The 21903-nt window shown below is 41.9% G+C and overlaps 1 protein-coding gene across 1 annotated transcript in view; it reads right to left on the bottom strand.

Annotated features, from left to right (window-relative positions):
- The window catches only part of HIBCH (3-hydroxyisobutyryl-CoA hydrolase), a 99015-nt gene that overhangs the window by 12285 nt on the left and 64827 nt on the right, over window positions 1–21903 (bottom strand). Inside the window, exons 9-11 of the mRNA XM_075608371.1 lie at window positions 18151–18237; window positions 14531–14589; window positions 8626–8707 (exon numbers count right to left, since the gene is read on the bottom strand). Coding sequence (XP_075464486.1) covers window positions 8626–8707; window positions 14531–14589; window positions 18151–18237 — 228 coding nt within the window. The remainder of the gene's footprint in view (window positions 1–8625; window positions 8708–14530; window positions 14590–18150; window positions 18238–21903) is intronic.

Raw genomic sequence — 21903 nt, 5'->3', positions numbered from 1 at the left:
TGGTCTCCAGAGCTAAAAGTAGCACAGTTCTTCACAACCCCTCCCACCCCCCCCCGCTTAGTTCAAATGCTGTAATAAAAAATGTTTTATTTTCATTTAGGTAGAATTGCTGCTTGAAGTTACAGTACTAAAGGTATATACTGTATACAGAAATAAAAAGTCATTCAAATAAAATGTAAACTGTTCAGATTATATGGTGTATATTTGTCTGACTATATTAATAGACACAAATATATTATCTCTGTACACACAGGGTTGGATAATATTTCACCTACCTGCCCCGATTTAGCACGGGAAGCCACTTGTCCACTGCTGGAGTTGGTGCCGGAAAGTCCAAGACTGCTGCGGAACCTCTTCTGAACCACAGTTGTCACAAGGCTTTATGGGGCACAACTTCGGGTAATGAAGAAGCAATTGACAGCCTCTGCTTCCAAATACGTTCTACATCAGTTGCAGACCCAACGTGCCCGATTTCCCAATTTTCAGTGCATGTTTATGCACACAGAGACGAAGGCAACTTAAACAGCAATATTCTAACAACAAGCCAATAAAGCCATGTCTGAATCACTTAACTTCGGCTGAAAAAAGGAATTGAAGTCAAGAAGAGTTCACACAAATAAAACATTAATTTAAAAACCCTGATCCCTAGTTATCTGGGTCATTTGCATTTTTTATTCAGGTCACTTCACAGCCATGTGTGACAACAGTCTGGAGTCTGTAACCAACAAGCTCAGTTTGCAGTAGGAAAAAATAAATAAAAAAAGGAAGTGCTTGAGACAGCTTTCATTAAGAATAGGATATTTGAGTGGCAAAGCCTGCAAAACATGATTGTACCAAAGTGCTACCTTCCAAACGGTTATGGAAGGAGGCAGCATGACTCTCCAGTAAAACTTTAATCCCAGACAGCTGCTCCCCTCCCTTCAGCCTCAGCCCCTATTCCCTGGCAATGTGCATTAGGCAACCCCTTTTGGCCTACTTTAGCAATTTATTGGATTATATTGTGAGGTGCTTATTGTATTTCGGATGCCATGCATATCAAGTAGTCTCTTTCATCTGTTTCCTTGTATTCTTCCTCGCTGGAGAAAAACCCAGGTCTCGTCATTGTCATGTATTTGATGGTACTGTATAGCAGGGGGGTGCAAACTTTTTTCCCTGCGCCCCCCTGCCGGCGGTCACCTCACCCCCGCGCACCCCCCCCCCCTCACCCCGGCGTCCTACATCACATTGCCATAGCAACGTTACGTCACATGAACTCGCGGCATCATTTGACGCCGCGATGCGTGAGGAGCCAAGGTAGTAAAGGTTTACAGAGGCCCTGCAGCTCCCCCGGCACTTAATTTAAGAGCTTTCAGGAAGCGCACGGGGCCTCTGTAAACCGCACGCCCCCCGCAGGCAGCCTCGCACCCCCCAGTTTGCGCACCGCTGTCGTATAGTATTGTGTTAGTTCTATTCTACACCTATAGAAATGTATTGTATTGCACAGTTACAGTAGGCGTGGAATTGTGCTACCTGCAATGGGGGACTCTTACACTGTAGGTACTGTATATACAGATGCAGCGGCCGTTATTCGAACATATCACGCGTTGTATACCTCGGAATACCCATGTCACGGCGCATCATTACCGCGTGTTGACTCTGCCACAGAAACGCGAAGAATTGCACCCAAAGAAATGGAGATCCATGAAATTCAAACAAATCAACCGCGTCATTGGCCACATGGAGTACAGCAGCGCACACAAAAACGGCTCCGTGATATTTTCGAATAACGGTCGAAAGCTCTATTTGTGACGACTGTTATTTGTTGCATTATGGCGAGTTATTTTCACTTCGCACTATGCCCCGCTGCCCTATTCATGCAAAATGGTGACGGAAGGCAGCCACAGGGCTCCAGTTACCCGCTGTGCTTCCCAGGCACCAGCTGACCATGTAGCCTGCGTCGGTGCCACTCCGTAGTGTCCTTTGATTTTAACCAGAAGGGCTTTTATTAAACCACCTGACATCCAGTTCTGCTTTCCATCCCCTCTGCAGCCAGCAAGGGGGAGGGGAAAGCTTGCAGACAGCCCTGATTGACCAATGCTGTATTGGGGACAGCAACCCCAGTCGAACCTGGATTCCTGCTGTTTGGCAGTCTCATCCTTTGTTCTACATTGGTAGGCTTGTTCAGCTCTATTGTGGTAGGGTTGGCAGTCTGCATTCTCACCAGAAGTAGCCAACATCGGCTGCCAATTTAAAGCCCCACCCACTGTCACATTTTGGGCTGGACAGGCTAGAGTCTGGACACATCCATATGATTGGCCGGGTGCTTAAATTTCTCATTTCACAGAATTGGACGATTTATACCCAGTGCTACAGATTAGCCAATTCCACTTAACTCTTTTCCAAACAGGAGAAGCCCTCTTACATATACCACTGCATGGGCTCACCTTAAAGCTTAATCACTTAAACCTCTGGACCTAGAAAATTAGATTCCCTCCCTGTAACAAAGGTCTGTCTTACTTGCTCAAATCACTTTTCTTTCCAAGACCCCTATACCTATGACCACTGTCTGAAGGCACCAGTCTTAACGCTGTCGGAAAAAAAGAAAAGTGATCACATCTAATACCCATTGGTGACTCACTAGCCAACACAATAAACGACAAAATCCTAATAGTGATTCACGAATATAACAGAAAAGTCCCCGTGTGTGCAGCGTGACAATCGTTCAATAAGAAAATACATGCAGGTGATGCGTCAGGAAGTCCCAATCTTTCAGATAAAGAATTGTCTCAAAGTTCTCTAAACCCGCAGCTGGAGTCAATAAAGGGGTTTCCAAGTCCCTTCAATGTGAAGGTGCAGAAAAAGGAGTCCTCTGGCGTGTGGACCAAGGGAGAAATGAAAAAGAACCAGAAAAAAAAACAAAAGTGTGTCTTGTTGGAAAATCGGATCAAATACACAGAGGAATGGAGTTAAGTGTAACTCCATTCCTATGTGTATTTTATCCGATTTTCCATTGGCGTCCTCTTTTTTGAGAAACAAATGGATCTTGAATCTAGGAACTTTTGATGTTTCCTTAGGTTACTGGTGTCTATCATATACAGCTCTTGGTAGGTGCTGTTTAATAATAAAAACCTTTTTATAGAAAGACAGGAAATGCCATAGCAGAATAGTTTTATAAAAAATGTAATAAAAAGCGGTTATTGCACTCAAACGCCTATCTAGGGCTTTATGCAGATTGAATACAATGCTTTCCAGCAAGTTGGAAATCCTACGGATCCTTCTTCGTGCCATCTGTGGTACCGGGATCTGTGCGGAGCATAGGATACGATCAGTCTTCTCTTCCGCCTCCTCACTCTCTGGGGTGCACTCTAAAGGCAGACGTCCACCAAGCTTCATGCTGTCAGCCATCCTGTATGTTCTAGACTTTCATGTGCTTCCCCTTTTAAGTTACTCCTGTTGGCTGTATTCAACTTTTTTTTAACATTTTAACTTTTTTGGGGGGAGACTGGTTGGTCTGGCTACCTGTTCCATAACTTGCAGAGAGACAGGGCAAGAGGCTGTCAGGACTGCCCAGAAGGGTGTGCCTGGGACCTGCAGGACCCTTCGGATGTGAGCAAGGTGAGCCACGGGGAATCAAGCTTCCTAGAAGGATGTGCCTGGGACCTGCGCCTGGGACCTGCAGGACCCTTTGGATGTGAGCAAGGTGAGCCACGGGGAATCAAGCTTCCTAGAAGGATGTGCCTGGGACAAGGCTTGGACTTTTTCCCCCTTATGCCAGTCAGGAGAACTTGGAGCCATCAGGTACAATTACCTATGTATGACTGTTTTGATATTGTTGTTAGTAAGGGGTGTAGCCCTCCAGCCGGTATTTAGGGACTTAGAATGGTGTTAGTTAGCGCTCTGAGAGGAGCTAGGTATTTTGTTTGGTTGCCATTTTGTTTTATCCCCTGTAAATAAAACCCTGCTCAATGAACTATAGATTTTCCTGCCTTGAATATGGGACAAAAGACCCCAATACAAGGCAGAGGTATAACAATAAACATACATACATTCTCTCTCTGATATTTTTATCTAAAGATTAAAAAAAAAAAAACATATACTTTGCTATCCTAATTTTCATAAATCCTGCGGATGAGAGAGGCACTTATATAAGCCATCTTCCATGTTGTAACAGCGATATATAACAAAAGACAAATCCCCAATTCTACTGTACATCCAATATGACAAATTATACTGTATAGTTAAATATTTATGTCTTTTCATAAGTAAGGGTCATTTAGTTAGTCATATTGGATGTAGTCACAAACCCAATAACACTCCTTGTGACAGAAATATTTATGATGTGGTGGGTGTTGGGTTAAGAGCTTGCAGGGAGTGTGTGCGCGTGTGTGACAGCAGCATGCAACCTTCATTTGTTCCCACAACACCATCATATCTAGATATCTTATCCAGTATCTAGAACTATACTTATGACATTTATTTCTGTCCTTTTAGAATTACTGCAACTCGTTTCTAAAAAGAGCTCATGTATAATGCACGTGTTCTCAGACTTGTGACTTCTAATCGTCAGGTCGCAGAGGAAAACCATCTGGATGGAGTACCACTTTGTAAGACCTCTGGAATCCCTGGCTGGCCTACAGTGTACTGTATGTTTAGTCCAAGCATCTATGTACTACAATCTCCAAGTGCCATGCAGAATACCCAACACTTCCAGAACAAGAGCGATTATGATGTCCCAGAACACACATCGCTATAAATATGCTCTTCACAGAATACTATTTTTAGATTCCCCCTGTATGAATTGGAAACATCTTCAAGTTGTTTTTTTTTTCAGTTTTAGTGGCATAATCAGGCAGCAGTGCCAACAGTAGTAACTCATCCAAAAACTTGGATTTATAGATGGCAGCAGAATTATGTCCGTTTAAAAAACCTCTTTAGTCCAAATACAGAAATTCTCAGGAAATTCACACTCAGCCCCAGCATTAGTTTAAGTGTACATGCAATTGTAATTTGGGATTCTATGCACATTTATATCTCAGGATATACGTTAAGACGATAGGCCTTATTCCATGTATGAAAAGGAAAAGAATGAAGGCGCTAATATATTAACTACAGTGTTTATAGTGAATTTCTTAGTGACTATACTTAGAAATTAGAATTATGCTGCAGGCTACTGTAGGTGAAAAGGGGGAATCTCAGCCCCCTTTAAAAGTGCAAGAAAAGGGAAAACACCCTGGCGCATAATTGGGGATCTGATTAGATAAAACTAGCAATACTGGTAGGACCGAGATTTCTAACGAAAAATTTATGCAGTTTGTCATAAAAATGTAATATATATATATGGCCCCAGGGTAAGCCTGTGTGTTCTTTTGCCAGTATACCAACCAGACACTACACAAACCGCAGGAACAGCCCAGCTAGAATTATATCTTCAATCAAACAGCGCAATAACGCAGCCTCCCATATAAAAGGTAACCTGCATATACCGCTCAGAAGGTGACACACTATCAAAGTGGATATCATCAACCAAAGTTGTTTATATCGCCAAAAGGTGCACAACATCAGCACAATTTCTGAGATCACACGTTAACCAAGGAGGAGGGTATTCTTATAGTGACTCAAATACAATAAGAAAGGTAATAACCCTTTCTAACTTTTATCTGGGCCATAGTGCCAAGCACTGATCAACTGCAAGGCCAAGTAGTATTCGGGACATTTTGGATCATAATCTCCCATAATTACGCAATATCAATTATTTCCAACAGTCCTTTGTAATCCTTTGGAACTTTAGTTGCTTGGCTTAAGTTTTATTGTTATTAATAATTTGGTAACACTTTCAAGTATTTGATTGAGCTCAATCTAAGGTTTAGGTATATAAAATTCAATACCAATGTTAGTATTCATTTAATTGTATTTTTTTTGTTTGTTTTTTTTCTAGATTACATTTTTATGGCTGAAACTTCATACATTTTTCTTTAGAAATCTAGGTCCTACCAGATTGCTTCTTTTATCTAATCAGATCCCCAATTATCTGCCAGGGTGTTTTCCCTTTTCTTATTCCATATACAGTATGCCTATGCAGCCATTCCGGTAGTTTTCAGTCAAAAACTCCCATTACAGTGTTATGCCTGAACGCCAGCATTGGACTGCACAGAATTACCCCCTATTTGTATTTTAATATAATACTTAACAAAAATATCACTTGTGAGCACATTCACATGTCTCAGACAGGTCAGCAACCCTTCTTTTCACCATTGTTTCCTAGAATACAATGCTTCCATTGCAGCTAGGGATTCTGGGAAATTACATGCAAATGAGCAGTGTCACCTTTTTCTTACTAACTATACTTATGACGACTATTTCAGTTCCCTTTGCTTTATTGCAACTCTATTCTACAAATCGTTGAAGTATGACCATAATGCACACGTTCTCTGTCACATCCAGACAGAGTACCACCTCGTAATACCTTTGAAATACTCGATTTAAAACACATGCCTATGTGTATACAGCATGTGTTTCGTTCTAAGCACCATCAGAGGGTGTTTAGAATAAATCCTGGTGGTAGTTTGCAAGGGGAAAGCAAAACCTTGAAAACTTCTCTTTCACATATGTAATGGCAGCAACAAGAACCAAGCATAAGCCAACATATTCTATCTTCCTAATAAAGAGGCTCTCTCTCTTTGGGAAACAGACTAGTAACAGAACTTTACGCACAGAAGCGCGCTACACTAAACACTGGATTATCATGAATAATTTGGCCTGTCAGTTTCTAATAATTGTGGCAAACGATGGCACAGTGTGGGACATTTCTTGATGATATACTGTATGAGACAGGTACTGTAGTATAATTAAGTAATAATCCTCGAAGAACAGCGGATTACTGGACAATAATGCCCTGGCTGGAAGAGTTGAAGGCCCGAGGCGAAGCCAATGGACTTCAACCCAGCCAGGGCATTATTGGCCAGTAATGCCCTGTTCTGAGGGGATTATTACAATTATAGGCTAAATGTAGGCTTTTTTAAAAAAAAAAAATCATAAAAAGATACACTTTTGTAATCATATTAATTTTTATCAGCATGATTGTCAACATTCTTATGCTTTTACTGCAAGTTTATTAAAAGGAAATTGTACATACACACAGCCTCCTCTATATACACACACAAACACACACAGCCTCCTCTATATACACACACAAACACACACACACACACACACACACACACACACTGCAGCCCTCCCTCTATAGACAAACACACTCTGCAGTCCCCCTCCTCTACACCCACAAAACACACTGCAGCCCTCCTCCAACCTCTACACTCACAAAACACACACAACACACACACACACACAGCAGCCCCTCCCCCTCTACACCCACAAACACAGTGCAGCCCCCTGTAAACCCACAAAACTGCAGACACACACACCAAAACACACTCTGCAGCCCTCCTCCACCATCTACACCCACTGACATACACACACAACACACTGCAGACACACACACACACACACACACACACACCAACAAAACAGACTGCTGCCTCCTCTACATCCACAAAACACACAGCAGCAGCCCCCCTACACCCACACACAACACTCTGCACCCATAAAACACACTGCAGAGACACACACAAACCAACAATAGACTCTGCCACCACTACATTCACAAAACACACACACCAGTAGCCCCCTCCCTACACCCACTGCAGACCCCCTGTAAACACACACTGCAGACAAACACACACAAAACACTCTGCACCCCTCCTCCACCCACAAAACACACACTGAAGACACACACACTGCAGCCCCTTCTCAACACACACAAAACACATATACAGCAGACACACACCAACAAAATCGACTCTGCTGTCCCCTCTACACCCACAAAACACACACCAACAGAAGACAGACACACCCCAATAAAACACTCTGCTGGCCTCCTTTACATCCACAAAACGCACACAACAGACACACAAACTTTCCCCTCACTCTCCTGTGCGGAGCTCTCTGCAGGCAGGGTGGGGGAGGAGTCAGTGCCTTGCTGCTGCCTTCTGTCCAATCACCTGCCCTGTCTAAGAGCTGATCTCACTCTTTGTGAATGAGAACTGAAAGCTGATTGACTGAAAAACTTGGCAGGGTGCCAAAAATTCCGGGCCATTACGGATCAGAGAGCAGGGATTTCAACAATGCCCGGAATTTAACAGCTTTAACCTATAATTTACGTTCATTTACTAAGGCAGTTTAAAAAAATAATAATAACGTAAACTGGAATTGTTCCTTATTTTGCATCACAGTGGGATCAGTAGTGGGTACGACTGTACCATAGTTTTCAGAGCAGGGCTGGACTAAAATCCTATTTGAATCCAGGCACTTCAGCAGTTTATAGCTCAAGTTACATTCCTACTGTTTATGAAGACACAGAGAAACACACGGGAAACAGACAATACAGAGGAACACACACACATAAATAGACCCAATCACAGACACATGTAAATATTTTACTATATGAGCAATATTTCTGTGAAAAGGAAGTTCAAGATGCATTCCCCATTGAAATATTGTATTCACTGTGAAAATAATAGTTTTATGATACTTAGAATTTCATATTTATTATAGTTAATTTTAGACATAATGACTTTAAAATTGACTTACATGAAGCTGCTGTGTAGCAAAAGGTGATCCATCCCGCTTCAGGTTTTCAAATATTTCTTCTACACTGTTTGCTGCGAACAGACTGCAGGCAAAAAAACAACAGCGAGAGTCCATTTATACTGATGTATCATAAAACAAGATAATGTATTGTATGTAGATTTAACAAACAATGGCTCGTGATCAGAACACTTACAGATGCAGCCACCAGTATCCGATCACTTGCCTGGGTAAAAACGAAGGCATCTCACAGCAAATGCCTCAACATTTCTGCGAGATTCTGCTGCCAGACTAATGGCCCATCGGATGAACACAGCAGGGGTCCCTGCAGTCCCATTCAGTTTGACCCCCCGCTGTGTTAATTGGATGGGCCATTAGTCTGGCTGCAGAAATCTCACAGAAATGTTGCAGTTTATTGGGAGATTGCCCAAGGCAAATGATCTAATACTGGTGGCTGCATCTGTACTTGTCTTGACAAACCGTTAGAACACAAATTGAGGCTCTGTTCAGACCAGATGAAATGAGCCTATTCTTATATGTTTCCCATTTTATTTGTATGGCTCTGTGTCCTTTTTATTTTGCTACATTGTGGTTAACTGGGCTATTTTTCTGGAGGAGCGAATCAAGAAACTCCCTATAATGGATTATGAAAGTATGAGGAATGGGGTTGGAATACTTGCTCTGCGTGAATAAAAGCTTTTTTTTCTACCACACATTAATTATTTATTAGTTTAGATACATAACCCAGCATTTCTCTGCTTGGGTTTCTGGCATCTTTTTCTCTACTAAAAACGACTGTTATATTCCATGCTGGTGAGATTTGAAGCCTTTCTTCAATTTATAAAGCATTTATAAAGAGTATATGTTTGAAACCATTCAAGAGCAGAGAAGATTGCTTGTTTGAAAAATCTTCAGAGTTATATCATTCTTTTCACGCAATATCAGAGTATATACAGTATCATGAGCATCACATTTTAAATATTACAGATCAAAGTAGTTGCAAGATGTCGAGATAAAATGTTCCAGTCCCAAATCCCAGAACGCTTCGAGAAAGCAGTAACTAAAAAACTAAAACCTATGTTCCAGGACTTGTGATCTCATTGGTGGCAAGATACTGTGAGAACACACAAAAACATAATTTCTCTTCAGTCACTACAGAAACTGAGCTATAGACATACTGTACTAAAGCAGCATGTGCAAGGTATAATCTCTAAAACAAATAAAGGCATTTAGATTCTGAAAGTCAGAAGGGACGGAGGCATCATATTTAGAGTGGCCAGGTGGTTTCTCCAAAAATACTGGACACAAAGGTGAAAGGGAGAACGAGTGGCTTAGTGAGTAAAGACACTGACTGGCACTGAGGGAACCTGGTTCAATTACCGGTGTCGGCTCCAAATACAGTACAGTCCGGTTCAGTACTGGACACCTGGCAACCCTAATTTGATTCATATCAGAATTTTAAGGAATGTAACAAAAGTTGCAAAAGGGCAATCAAATTAGCAACAATGGATAATAAAAAATGGATTGCAATAGAAAGTAAGATCAACCCTAAAAAGTTTTTGAAGTGCCTTAATAACAAGAAAAATAGAAAAAGAAAATATAGGATCTTTCAGTGTAAGATGGGCAGGCACATTATTGGCGACAAGGAAAAAGCAGAGATGTTAAACAAATTATTTGCCTGTATTTACCAGGGAAGAAACAATTGCAATAGTAGTGCAGCAGTCACAACCTCTATATTAACGATCAATTGGTTAATTGAGGAAGAAGTTCATAGGCGGCTTGATAAAATTAAAGTAAATAAGACACCTGGCCCCGATGGTATACATCCAAGAGTTCTTAAGGAGTTAAGTTCAGTAATAGCCAAATCATAACATTTAATATTTAAGGACTCCCTTTCCACAGGCTCAGTACCACAAGATTGGCGTAAAGCAGACTTGGTGCCTATATTTAAAAAGGGAGCTATATCACAACTGGGGAATTACAGACCTGTAAGCCTGACATCAATAGTGGGGAAGCTACTTGAAGGTTTAGTACGGGATAATATTCAGGAATACCTACAGTAATAGTAAAACAAAATTATTAGCAATAGTCAGCATGGATTTATGAAGTATAGGTCGTGCCAAACTAACCTTATTAGTTTCTTTGGAGGAGGTAAGTAGGAATTTGAACTAGGGTAATGCCGTTGATGTGGTGTACTTAGATTTTGCAAAGGCTTTTGTCACGGTTCCACAGAAGAGGTTAGTGTACAAATTAAAGCAAATTGGACTTGGTAAAAAAATATTTGCACCTGGATTGAAAACTGGTTGAAGGATAGACAACAGAGCGTAACAAATTTTTTTACTTTTTCAGGTTGGTCTCAAGTTTTGGAGTGGGGTGCCTCAAGGATCGGTACTGGGACCCCTGCTTTTTAACTTGTTTATTAATTACCTTGAGGTTTGCATAGAAGAGAGCAAACTCTTCATCTTTGCTGATGACACTAAATTGTGTAAGGTAGTAGAATCAGAGCAGGATGTAATTTGTCTCCAGAAGGACTTAGAGAGACTGGAAACTTGGGCAGGTAAATGGCAGGTGAGGTTTAATACAGATACATGTAAGGTTGTGCATTTGGGAAGCAAGAATAAACAGGCAATTTACAAATTAAATGGGGATACATTACGAGAATCCTTGATAGAGAAGGATATAGGAGTGCTTGTAGACAGCAGGATTAACAATAGTGCCAAAGGTCATGCAGTAGCTGCAAAGGCAAACAAGATCTGAGCTTGCATTAAAACAGTGAATGGATGGAACGGAAATAAACATAATTATGCCCCTTATTAAAGCATTAGTAAGACCATACCTTGAATATGGAGTACAATTTTGGCCACCACTCCTTAAAAAATACATTATGGAACTAGAGAGAGTGCAGAGAAGAGCCACCAAAATTAATAAATGGGGATGGATAATCTGATTTATGTGGAGGGGCTAGCTAAATTTAATTTGTTTATATTAGAAAAGAGGTATCTAAGAGGGGATATGATAACTATATACAAATATATCTAGGGACAATACAAGGAGCGTTCAAAAGAACTATTCATCCCAAGGGCAGTACAAAGGATACGTGGTCATCCCTTAAGATTGGAGGAAAAGAGATTTCACCAGCAACACAGGAAAGGGTTATTTACAGTAAGGGCAGCTAAAATGTGGAATAAAGTATAAGGATAAAGTATCTGTCGTCTACATTTAGCATAAGTTGAACTTGATGGGCTTACAGTATGTCTTTTTTCAACCTCATCTACTATGTAACTATGTAAATGTTGATGCATCAGCTGTTGAGTTTTAGCTTGCAATATATCTATTATCTCCCAACATACACTTTTTTCTCCAAAGAGATTTCTGTATGTATGCTTCACAAAGCGGAACATTTCATAAGTAAGTCGTGCGTATTCAGGTCCATGACATTCCAATGCTCATTGGAGCCTTTGCTCAAGCTAGTAATTTTTCCTGATTATCAAAACAATGTTAATTATAATGACAGTGATTATTGTCCACTATGTGTCCTTTAATTATGGTATGTGGTTGGGAGCGATTGTGTTTACAAGTAAAACTCAATGACAGCTCATAAGAGTGTGTTAACATTCTAAAGCTTGTGGTCAACATTCTAAATTGACCTACTGTACACGTGGTTTACTTATCAGACAACTGCAAATACAGTAGCTAAGAAATTTATCCACTTTACATGTACAGTAGTAGAGGTTGAAAAAATAAAAATAAAACAAGACAACACACTCATTGAGTTCAACCCCTTTCATATTTACATTACCATATATCTTACACAATACACCATAACCTGAAAATAAGGAGAGCACATCTGTACTTAGAGTAGTAGAATCAATAGGAATAGTGTAATCAAACATTCTTCTGATTACCATCTAATTATGTGTACTTTAAACACAAGGCGTTATACTGAATGGCCGAAGGTCAAAGCGCTGGATTAGATTGCCATTTCGAAGGCAATATCTTTATCAGCAGTTGACTTCCTAGACACTGGCATAGTATTCCATAGTATTCCATTGATGAGGGCACAGGCTTGCCGTGTATAATTATCCTTTTATTCACTTTATTTATATGGCTTTTGTCTTAGACGCACAAAAAAAACAAAAATAGAGCACAAACACGAAAGCACAATCAATATAGGTTTATAAAATTTTATGTAAAATATAAACAAGTTAAAAGCTCACATATACAAAAGTGTCATAGTGTATTCACCACCCCTCACGGACGGGTAAGGGCACAGCCGGATGCAAAGGGTAGGAGATTGAAATGTCCAAATGTCCCAGACAAAGTCCTCGATGTAGATGATAAAAAAAACACAACCGGTAGCAGAGTCTGGGCTGCCAAAGCTGGCGTCCTCGTGGGTGAGGGGATGGTGATGTCAGGCGTCCATCGTCTGACGTCACACACAGCGTAATGACCTAAACCAACGCGTTTCGCGTCAAATGACACTTCATCAGGGGTATGGTCTATGGATCCCAGGGATAGCGTTTAAATACCCAAACAGTTTCCCTCCTTCTAATTTGGATCCAGAGTGCATCCACTCTGAATCCAAATTAAGTTTAGGTCGATACGCGTGTGCAACGTCAGACACTGTGACGACTGACGTCACCATCCCACCCACCCACGAGGACGCCAGCTTCTGCCTCCCAGACTCTGTAGATGATGCAAAAACCGCAACCGGTAGCAATCGTGGACTTTGTCTGGGACTTTGGGACGTTTCCATCTTCTACCCTTACCTTCTGGCTTTGCCCTTATCCGTCCGTGAGGGGTGGCGAATACACTATGACCCTTTTGTATATGTGAGTTTTTAACTTGCTTATATTATACATAAAATTTTATCAACCTATATTGATTGTGCTTTCCTGTTTGCACTCTATTTTAGATTTTTGTGTGTTATAGTTTACCCCGCTGATCACGGGAGAATATCGAGCTGCAGGAGGAATACACACCCTTGGGACACTACTCTAAGTTGTTTGGGAACCGCGCGCACTTATTCTCGCTCTTTTGTTTCAGACGCAGCTTGCAACTCTGTTAAATGTGTCAGGTTTAGTGTCTAGAAATCATAGTGAAATAGATTACGACATGTTAATCACCAAATCATAAGACAATTTCTATTTACAACTTAAGGTTCTTTAAAACAATTAACAGCATAGATCAGTGGTTTTCAACCATTTTTTGGTTAAAGAACCCCATTCGATTGTGAAATTCTGAGGAACCCCAACCCTCGCCCCCGTCTCTTGACTCGTGTCTCTCCCCCCTCACACACTCTCCCTTAAGCTCCCTCTACCCCTTCTATACACATACACAATCACCTTCACTTACACACACACACACACACACTCTCTCTCTCTCTCACACACTCTCCCCCTCTCACTTACACACACTCACCCATCACTTACACACTCTCTCCCCCTCTCACTTATACACACACTCTCTTCCTCAGTTACTTACACACACACTTTAAAGGGAGCTGACAGCACGCACTCTTACCGAATCCTTCCTCTCCCTCATGTCAGCCGGAAGTTGACGCGACTTTCAGCACCGGCAGGAGCAGGGAGAGAAAGCATAGCAGTGACTGGGCAGCTACTGCTGAGCGCCGGAGCTCTTCAGGAGTGGTCATGTGATCACGGTGGCATTAAACAGAAGCGGGGACACAATCTCCCCTAGAAATAGAGTGCTCTGTGGGCCACCCCTGTAGTGCCGGACCCCATGACGTAGTGGCTATGTCTTGGGGTCATCAAAAAGGTTAAGAGTTCTCACTCTAGCCCGTTAAAAAAGGACCATCAGACAAACCTCGGTTTTTCCCAGAACCAATAAAGTTTCTACATTTCTTTACTAGTAAACAAGGACATGCACAATTTCTGACTGTATGTACCTGTTTATCTTGTCTAGGTGTTCAGCAAGCACAAACGGCTTATCCTGATCGGTGTCACTCTGTGTAAGAAGAAATCATTAAAAGGTTTACTTCAACTAATTGCAGCTGAAATTAAGCATTAGACTGAGCCCACCATGAATATTATAGTAAATATGTATAAAGATAGTCCAATGTGCTCCAAAACACTGGGTAGATATTTCCGTACTGTATGCTTCAACTTGCACCTGCAGTATGTGTATGAAGTTTGGCAATCTGGTTCTTACATTTGGCGATCACTTAGAAGCACTTTAAAGAGGCAATCCAAGCATTCAATTTATTTTTTGCCGATTTTTTTTTTTAACCTAGGATTGAAGCAGCTGGTTTCCGGAGCTGAATCCCACTCATTTCAGCTCCGGGGACACCCTGCTTCTGGAGATACCTAAAGGGGAAGGGCAGTGAGAACAGCGCTAATGCTAATAATATAAACAAATTAGTGACAATTGAGCAACTAACATAATAAATATAAACACTCAAATATTAGAGTGGAGGCAGCCAGGAAAAAATAGGTCACACAAACCAATAAACACAGTAAAAACACAGAAACCGGCGCCTCAGAGAAATAAAAATAATAGCCTGACCAAATATAGTCCAATAAAGCTGGGATGAGTTCCAAGGAAGTATCTTCAATGTAGTCTCAGACAAACAAACATAAAAGACGACAACATAGAGAAAAAAAAAAAGAAGAGAAAAAGATCATAGTGCAACTATAAACAAAAAATCACTGATAATATATGCAAGAAATGATGGCAATTTAATACAATGAATTAAAAATATAAAAACAACAAACACTTGATTGTTGGGCAAGAGACACTTATAAAGCAATGGCATCCAGTGGGGCTAAAATTAAAACCCTACTTACAGCAAGGCTGATAAACATAAGCCTGTAGCACAATGACACTTTCCACTCTGAAGTCTGGGAGAGAGATGGCACAGCTCTACCTCTGGAAGCTCCACACCGCTAGGAAGCACCGCTCGTGAGGCTCCACACCGCCGGAGAACTCCACTGTCCACACACCCACAAGTCAGCACATGAGCAAGTAGCAACACAGGCAAAAGCCTGCACTCACTGCTGCCGGGGGACTCACTGAAACAAACCACGCAGACCAGAGGTCTCGCGATGTCAGTGACGTCACCGCTATAGGCAGGGGCAGGGGAAGAACACACGCGAGTGCCGGGGAGCTCTCAGAGCCAAGGCTAAGGAAGGAAAGTTATAATGGCTACCAGGAAAGAACGCCAAATGTTTCTGCCAAAAGAAGGTCCACCCTACGCGTTTCGTGACGTCAGTCACTTCGTCAGGGGCATGCCTTCGCGTGTGTTCTTCCCCTGCCCCTGCCTATAGCGGTGACGTCACTGACAACGCGAGACCTCTGGTCCGCGTGGTTTGTTTCAGTGAGTCCCCCGGCAGCAGTGAGTGCAGGACGTTGCCTGTGTTGCTACTTGCTCATGTGCTGACTTGTGGGTGTGTGGACAGTGGAGTTCTCCGGCGGTGTGGAGCCTCACGAGCGGTGCTTCCTAGCGGTGTGGAGCTTCCAGAGATAGAGCTGTGCCATCTCTCTCCCAGACTTCAGAGTGGAAAGTGTCATTGTGCTACAGGCTTATGTTTATCAGCCTTGCTGTAAGAAGGGTTTTAATTTTAGCCCCACTGGATGCCATTGCTTTATAAGTGTCTCTTGCCCAACAATCAAGTGTTTGTTGTTTTTATATTTTTAATTCATTGTATTAAATTGCCATCATTTCTTGCATACCTTATCAGTGATTTTTTGTTTTTAGTTGCACTATGATCTTTTTCTCTTCTTTTTTTTCTCTATGTTGTCGTCTTTTATGTTTGTTTGTCTGAGACTACATTGAAGATACTTCCTTGGAACTCATCCTAGCTTTATTGGACTATATTTGGTCAGGCTATTATTTTTATTTCTCTGAGGCGCCGGTTTATGTGTTTTTTCGGGAGATACCTGCCTTAGTAGGGAGTGCCAGTAGCCGCTCTGCTCAGCTACCAGGGTTCATGTAATGGCGGCGTTTCAAATCTCCCATGCCGTGCGGGCCAATAGGAAACTGTGACGTCATCAGGTTCAACTTCCTTTTAGCCCACGTGGCGCTTTAAAATTTAAACCCCAGCTAGAGCCGATACTAGCACCCCCCAGCTCCGGAGACCGCCTGCTTCAATCCTACAGGGAACTATTTTTATTTTTTAAATCCCTCCTTCGATTGCTCCTTTATCGCCAGTAAACCTAGCAGATTTATCTGAAGGAAAGAGAAGGGACTGGACCTGTTATAGATGAAAATTGATACATCTCATAATATTGTGCTGACTAAATCCTCCCTTAACTTCTCTAGAATGCTCAATAGTCCAAGTATAGCAACATTGAAGCAAAGCACCTTGATACATTGACTGAGAGCCAACAATTATACAATTTGTTCCTGTTTTTGGAGCATTACACTCAGTTTGTAACCTTTAATACTCTACAAATCCCCGAAGTTGTCTCCTAGCATATTCATAGGACAATTAAAAATCAGTTTTCTGATTTGCTGAAAGTCTAAAATACACAATAATATAAATCAGAGAAAGTTTCCCTTAAGCATTGAGTATTTAAAATAAATTTGAAAAAAAAAATTAAAAGTGTTTTAGTCATTATGAGTTCAACTCTAGAAGGCTCTTTTGACTTGTTTATCAGAAGTTCAATGACAAACATTTCCTGGAGCAGTTGTGCATCCTCTAAAAATGTCCAATTATAACACTGAATTTTCAGTTCTACACAGGATTTAGCACCCGTTTCTCTCCTCCTCTCCCCCCCCCCATCATTCTACATTCATAACAATGTACATTCCTAAAATGCAGATGCCTTTTCTTCCACATGGAAATGACTCCAAAATCCGCAGCTCACTCTCACATTTCTTGGAAAAACAGGGGGAGCGCAGGTATCAATATGCAAAAAATAGAAAAGCACACATAGTGCAAATAAAGTTAATTCAAACAATATGATGTGGTTGAATTAATATTGTTTGAATTAACTTTATTTGCACTATGTGTGCTTTTCTATTTTTTGCATATTGATACCTGCGCTCCCCTGTTTTTCCAAGACGTGCTACAATAGAAGTGGAGGTTGCAGATCGTCCACCAAAGGGTTTTTTGAGCTGCAATTTTTTGTTCACTATTTGTATTCACTTATTCGTATTCACTTTATATTTATTCACGGCTATTGCCTTTATCACTGCGCCACCATTTTGCCAGTATTGCATATTTCTGTCACTCTCACATTTCCACATGTACTCTCCCACACACTGATCCTCCAACACTATACATATGCCTCTGTACTTACTTCTATCCCACTTAACCCCCCTTTCCAACCCACAAACAGGGCTCCACCCAACAAGCACATTGCTACTGTACTTCCTATCAACTCATTCACATATTCCCACTGCTACTACCCTACTCTTCCCCTCCCTCATTCACCAACATGCCCACACCTCTTTTCCACATGCCTACATCCAGCAAAGAACAGCTGTAACCCCAGATTCCAGGAAAAGCCTGGGGAGTTTTCCATGTCTGCAAATTAAAACTGAATCTTGTTATGACCAAGTACCTTTTTCTGATAGGTGGCCAGCACATCGGCGACATCATCGTTTGAAGGACACTTCAAGGTGACAAGATCTTTCTCAAGGGAGGCAATCTTAGAAATAAGCAAATGAGGTAGTATAGCATTAAGTCAAACAAATATTGTCTTCTCAATCATACTACTGCCTTTATATAATCTGATAAATTAATGTGACAGCAGCAAGGTCAGTCATTCACCACTTTAGCCAATCATAAAATGCTGTAGTGTACTGATGCAGCCACGAGTATCCGAACACTTGCCTGGGAATATCTGGGGCAATCTCTGAGTAATGCTGCAACATTTCTGTGACATTTCTGCAGACAGACTAATGGCCCATCGGATTAACACAGCGGGGGTCCCTGGCAGTCCCATTCAAACTGAATGAGACTGCCAGGGACTCCCGCTGTGTTAATCCGATGGACCATTAGTCTGTCTGCAGAAATGTCATAGAAATGTTGCAGCATTACTGGGAGATTGCCCCAGATTTTCAAAGGCAAGTGTTCGGGTACTCGTGGCTGCATCTGTAGTTCAATAGTCAGCTCACAACTTTTATTATTTGATCGTACTGTATATTACGCTTCACCTCCATCATTCTTATGTCTCTATAAACTGCTCCAATTGACCGTGGATAAAAGTAAAGTTCAGGGTCACACCCTGACAGATGGATGCACAGATATAGCTGTTTTCATTGTTCCATCTGGTGTGAATGGGGGAATGTGTTGGGATATTCAGTGCCAACACTGCTATTGATTCCTATGCAATCTACAATTATATTTTTAAAGACTTCTTTATATAACCGGGGTAAGTTTCTGGATAGCTTTTAGGTCACTATATGGATTCTCATTTGGCAAAAGATAGCAAAAAATCCTTATATCTGGAAGAGCAACTGAATTAATAGGAAGAAAGAATAGTTTCTAGAAGAATAGCATAATACACCAGAACGAGTGCAAGAAATCAAAAGAATGCTATTTACATTATTGGGAGAAGACCAAAAAGATGCTTGGGTAAATACAGTAGGGCCCCACTCATACAGCGGGTTCTGTTCTAGGCCGCCACCGGAAAGCGAAAATCGCCGAAAAACGGAACATAGCACTTGCTATGTCCACTGGCGATTTTCCCTCTTTCCTACTGTCATGGGAGAGGGGGTTTGGATGGTATTTGGCCACCCCCTGCTCTCACCTGGGAGGCGAGGGGTTAACTGGAATGATGTCCAGTACAGTACTGTAGTTATGCCCCTGCTTCAGCACCAACGGTGTATCCCCCTGTGAATATGTATTGTTCCCATTCCAGTATCTGCACCAACACATACACTGGGATCTATGCGGGAGGGAAAGGGTTAATGTTAATTCTGTGTTTATTACCCTTTGTCCCTTTTCCCGCCTTTGCAGGCTCCATTTTGCAGTTTCTCCATAGGTCGCCATTGGGGCTCAATACAATCCTATGGAGATTCCGGCGATTTGGGCTCGTTTCCGTAGAATACCTGCAGGTGGCGCTCGAGAGGAGGAGTGGCGGTTCCCCATTGAAAGTGAATGGAGTAATGAATTTCAATGGGGATTCCTGGAAGCCAACCTCCGGAGACGAGCTTTGATCGCGCAATTGGCGTGGGAACTAAGGTCTCGGTCAAGTTCACGGCCAATTGGCGTGGGAACTTTTGTTCTAGGGCACCCAGAAATAAAATTCCTATTTCCCCTAGATGTTAGGAACCCCCTCACTTGACCCCAACTGGGTCCGACAATTAATGGCGACGAGAAAGGGTCGCGCCGGCTAGGAGGGTCCTACCATTGACCGTAATGGCGGAGAAAGCCGCGTGGCTTTCAAACACAGTATGAAACAGGGTAAACTGAAAACCCATAACTCTGGTTCCGTGGGGACCCGAGGGTTGGGAGTTGGCAAGGATGTAGTCACTGCTCCGGCATGACTGCATGGCAATTTCCAGCCCTCTCCCCTCAACCGAACGGAGTAGGGTTAACTGTTAAAAAGCGTGTGTTTCCCATGTACTTCAATGATAGCGGAGGTGCCATTGAATCCTATGGCGGCGCCGGCCCATGCATTTCCTATGGAGGCGCCAGCCCTATTGATTTTAATGGAGGGAAGCCGTGTGGAAAAAACGGCTAAGTCAGAATGAGCAGAAACCTGGAACCCATAACTCCGGTTTTGTTCAATCTAGAGAGCTGAGATTCTGTCACCATGTAGTCCTAGTTCCGGCAGGATTGCATGGCAAATAGCGACCCTCTCGGGGCAACAGAACGGAGTCAGGGTAATGGTAAAGTTTAGGTTTCTGCCATTGACTTGCATGGCAGAAAAAAGCCACTTTTTGTAATGTGCTTTTAAACTGTATTTTTGTATCTCCGGTTCTGGGGGCCGTGGAAGGCTGATATTTGGTAACTGTGACAAGGGTCATCCGACATGAGGACCTGGCAGATTTCAGCCCGCTCAGACCCACGAAACGAATTATTTTAATATGTGTAGATATTAAAGAATGTATTGTATTTTGGGTCTGGTATAAAAGCCCAGAGCCAACATATGGTATGTTAATGCTCAGGGGGGAGACAAGTGGTCTACAATAAACCCCCTGATCAAAGGCTCCCCCACCCTGCTTGTGTATGCTAGCACAAAGGAAAGCAGGATGTGGGTACTTTACGATAAGTGTTGTGTTTCACACCTTGGGACAAAAGTTTTCCTGTCCCAAGCAGACTTTCAGATGCCGGTCTTGTGGGAGGGGGGCTAGGGAAATGAGCCCCTGATTAGAATAATGTCCACCCCTGTGGGCAGGTATGACTTTGCCTCTCAAGTGAGGTGGCAAAGGGTCATTGGGTGGAGGTAATTGATGTCCAATGCCTGACACCCTCTGTGAACGTATAGGGCTGGAATCACATATAAACCAGTGTCAGCCCTATAGTCAGTATCTTTCGTGTCTTTTCATGATGTCTTCATTTGAACCTGTATTGCTGAATGAATTGCCAATCCTGTACCTGATTGCTTCATTATCCAACCCTAAGTAAGTGTCTATTTCTTGTCTGTTATTTGTATCATCTTGTGTGTTCTCCTTCTTTAAGGAATAAACTATATTTATTACTATATTTATTATATCTAAGTCGTGTTCAATCCAACCCAGATATTTGGTGTATATTATACCCTGTCACTAGCTACCGTGACACCTACCCCTTCTGCGCATGCAGACTCGGCTGTCCCCCTTCTACACATGCGCGAACTCGGCCGCTCCCTACTTTACACGAAAATATATTTTTAATTAATGGCTTTCAAGACCACTTACAACCAATCTGTACTGAATAAATGACATGCAGAATTAGTATTCAAAAGTTAGCAAGAAATAATTTTTCAATCAGCACAATACCAAGTCTTAATTTAATGCCACTTGCACGTGGGAGGTAGGAAAGCAATTGCAGACAAATTAAGAAAATGGAATGCAGGCTCACAATGGATATCAAAATGGGAACCACCAATGTATTATATTCCAAGGCCAGTTTTGAAAGTTGCAAGACCGGTTTGGTGTACCCATGACAGCCTGAGCCAATCACAATCCTACATTCACAAGACACCTCTGCTGGGAAGATAATATATAGTTTACAGTGCCTCGAGTGGTTATAATAAAGAAAGTTAAGCTTGTTTAGAGATGTATTAGAGATATCTACAGATGACAATGAGAAAGAACAATGGTGACAAAGAAAAATGGGCCAGTTAAAGACAAAGCATAAAGACTACATTTTGTCAAGAACTGCT

Source organism: Ascaphus truei, chromosome 7 (assembly GCF_040206685.1).
Source record: "Ascaphus truei isolate aAscTru1 chromosome 7, aAscTru1.hap1, whole genome shotgun sequence".
In the NCBI taxonomy this organism is placed as follows: Eukaryota; Metazoa; Chordata; class Amphibia; order Anura; family Ascaphidae; genus Ascaphus; species Ascaphus truei.
The sequence above is the reverse complement of the archived record's forward strand: the minus strand, read 5'-3'. Positions and strand labels throughout refer to the sequence as shown.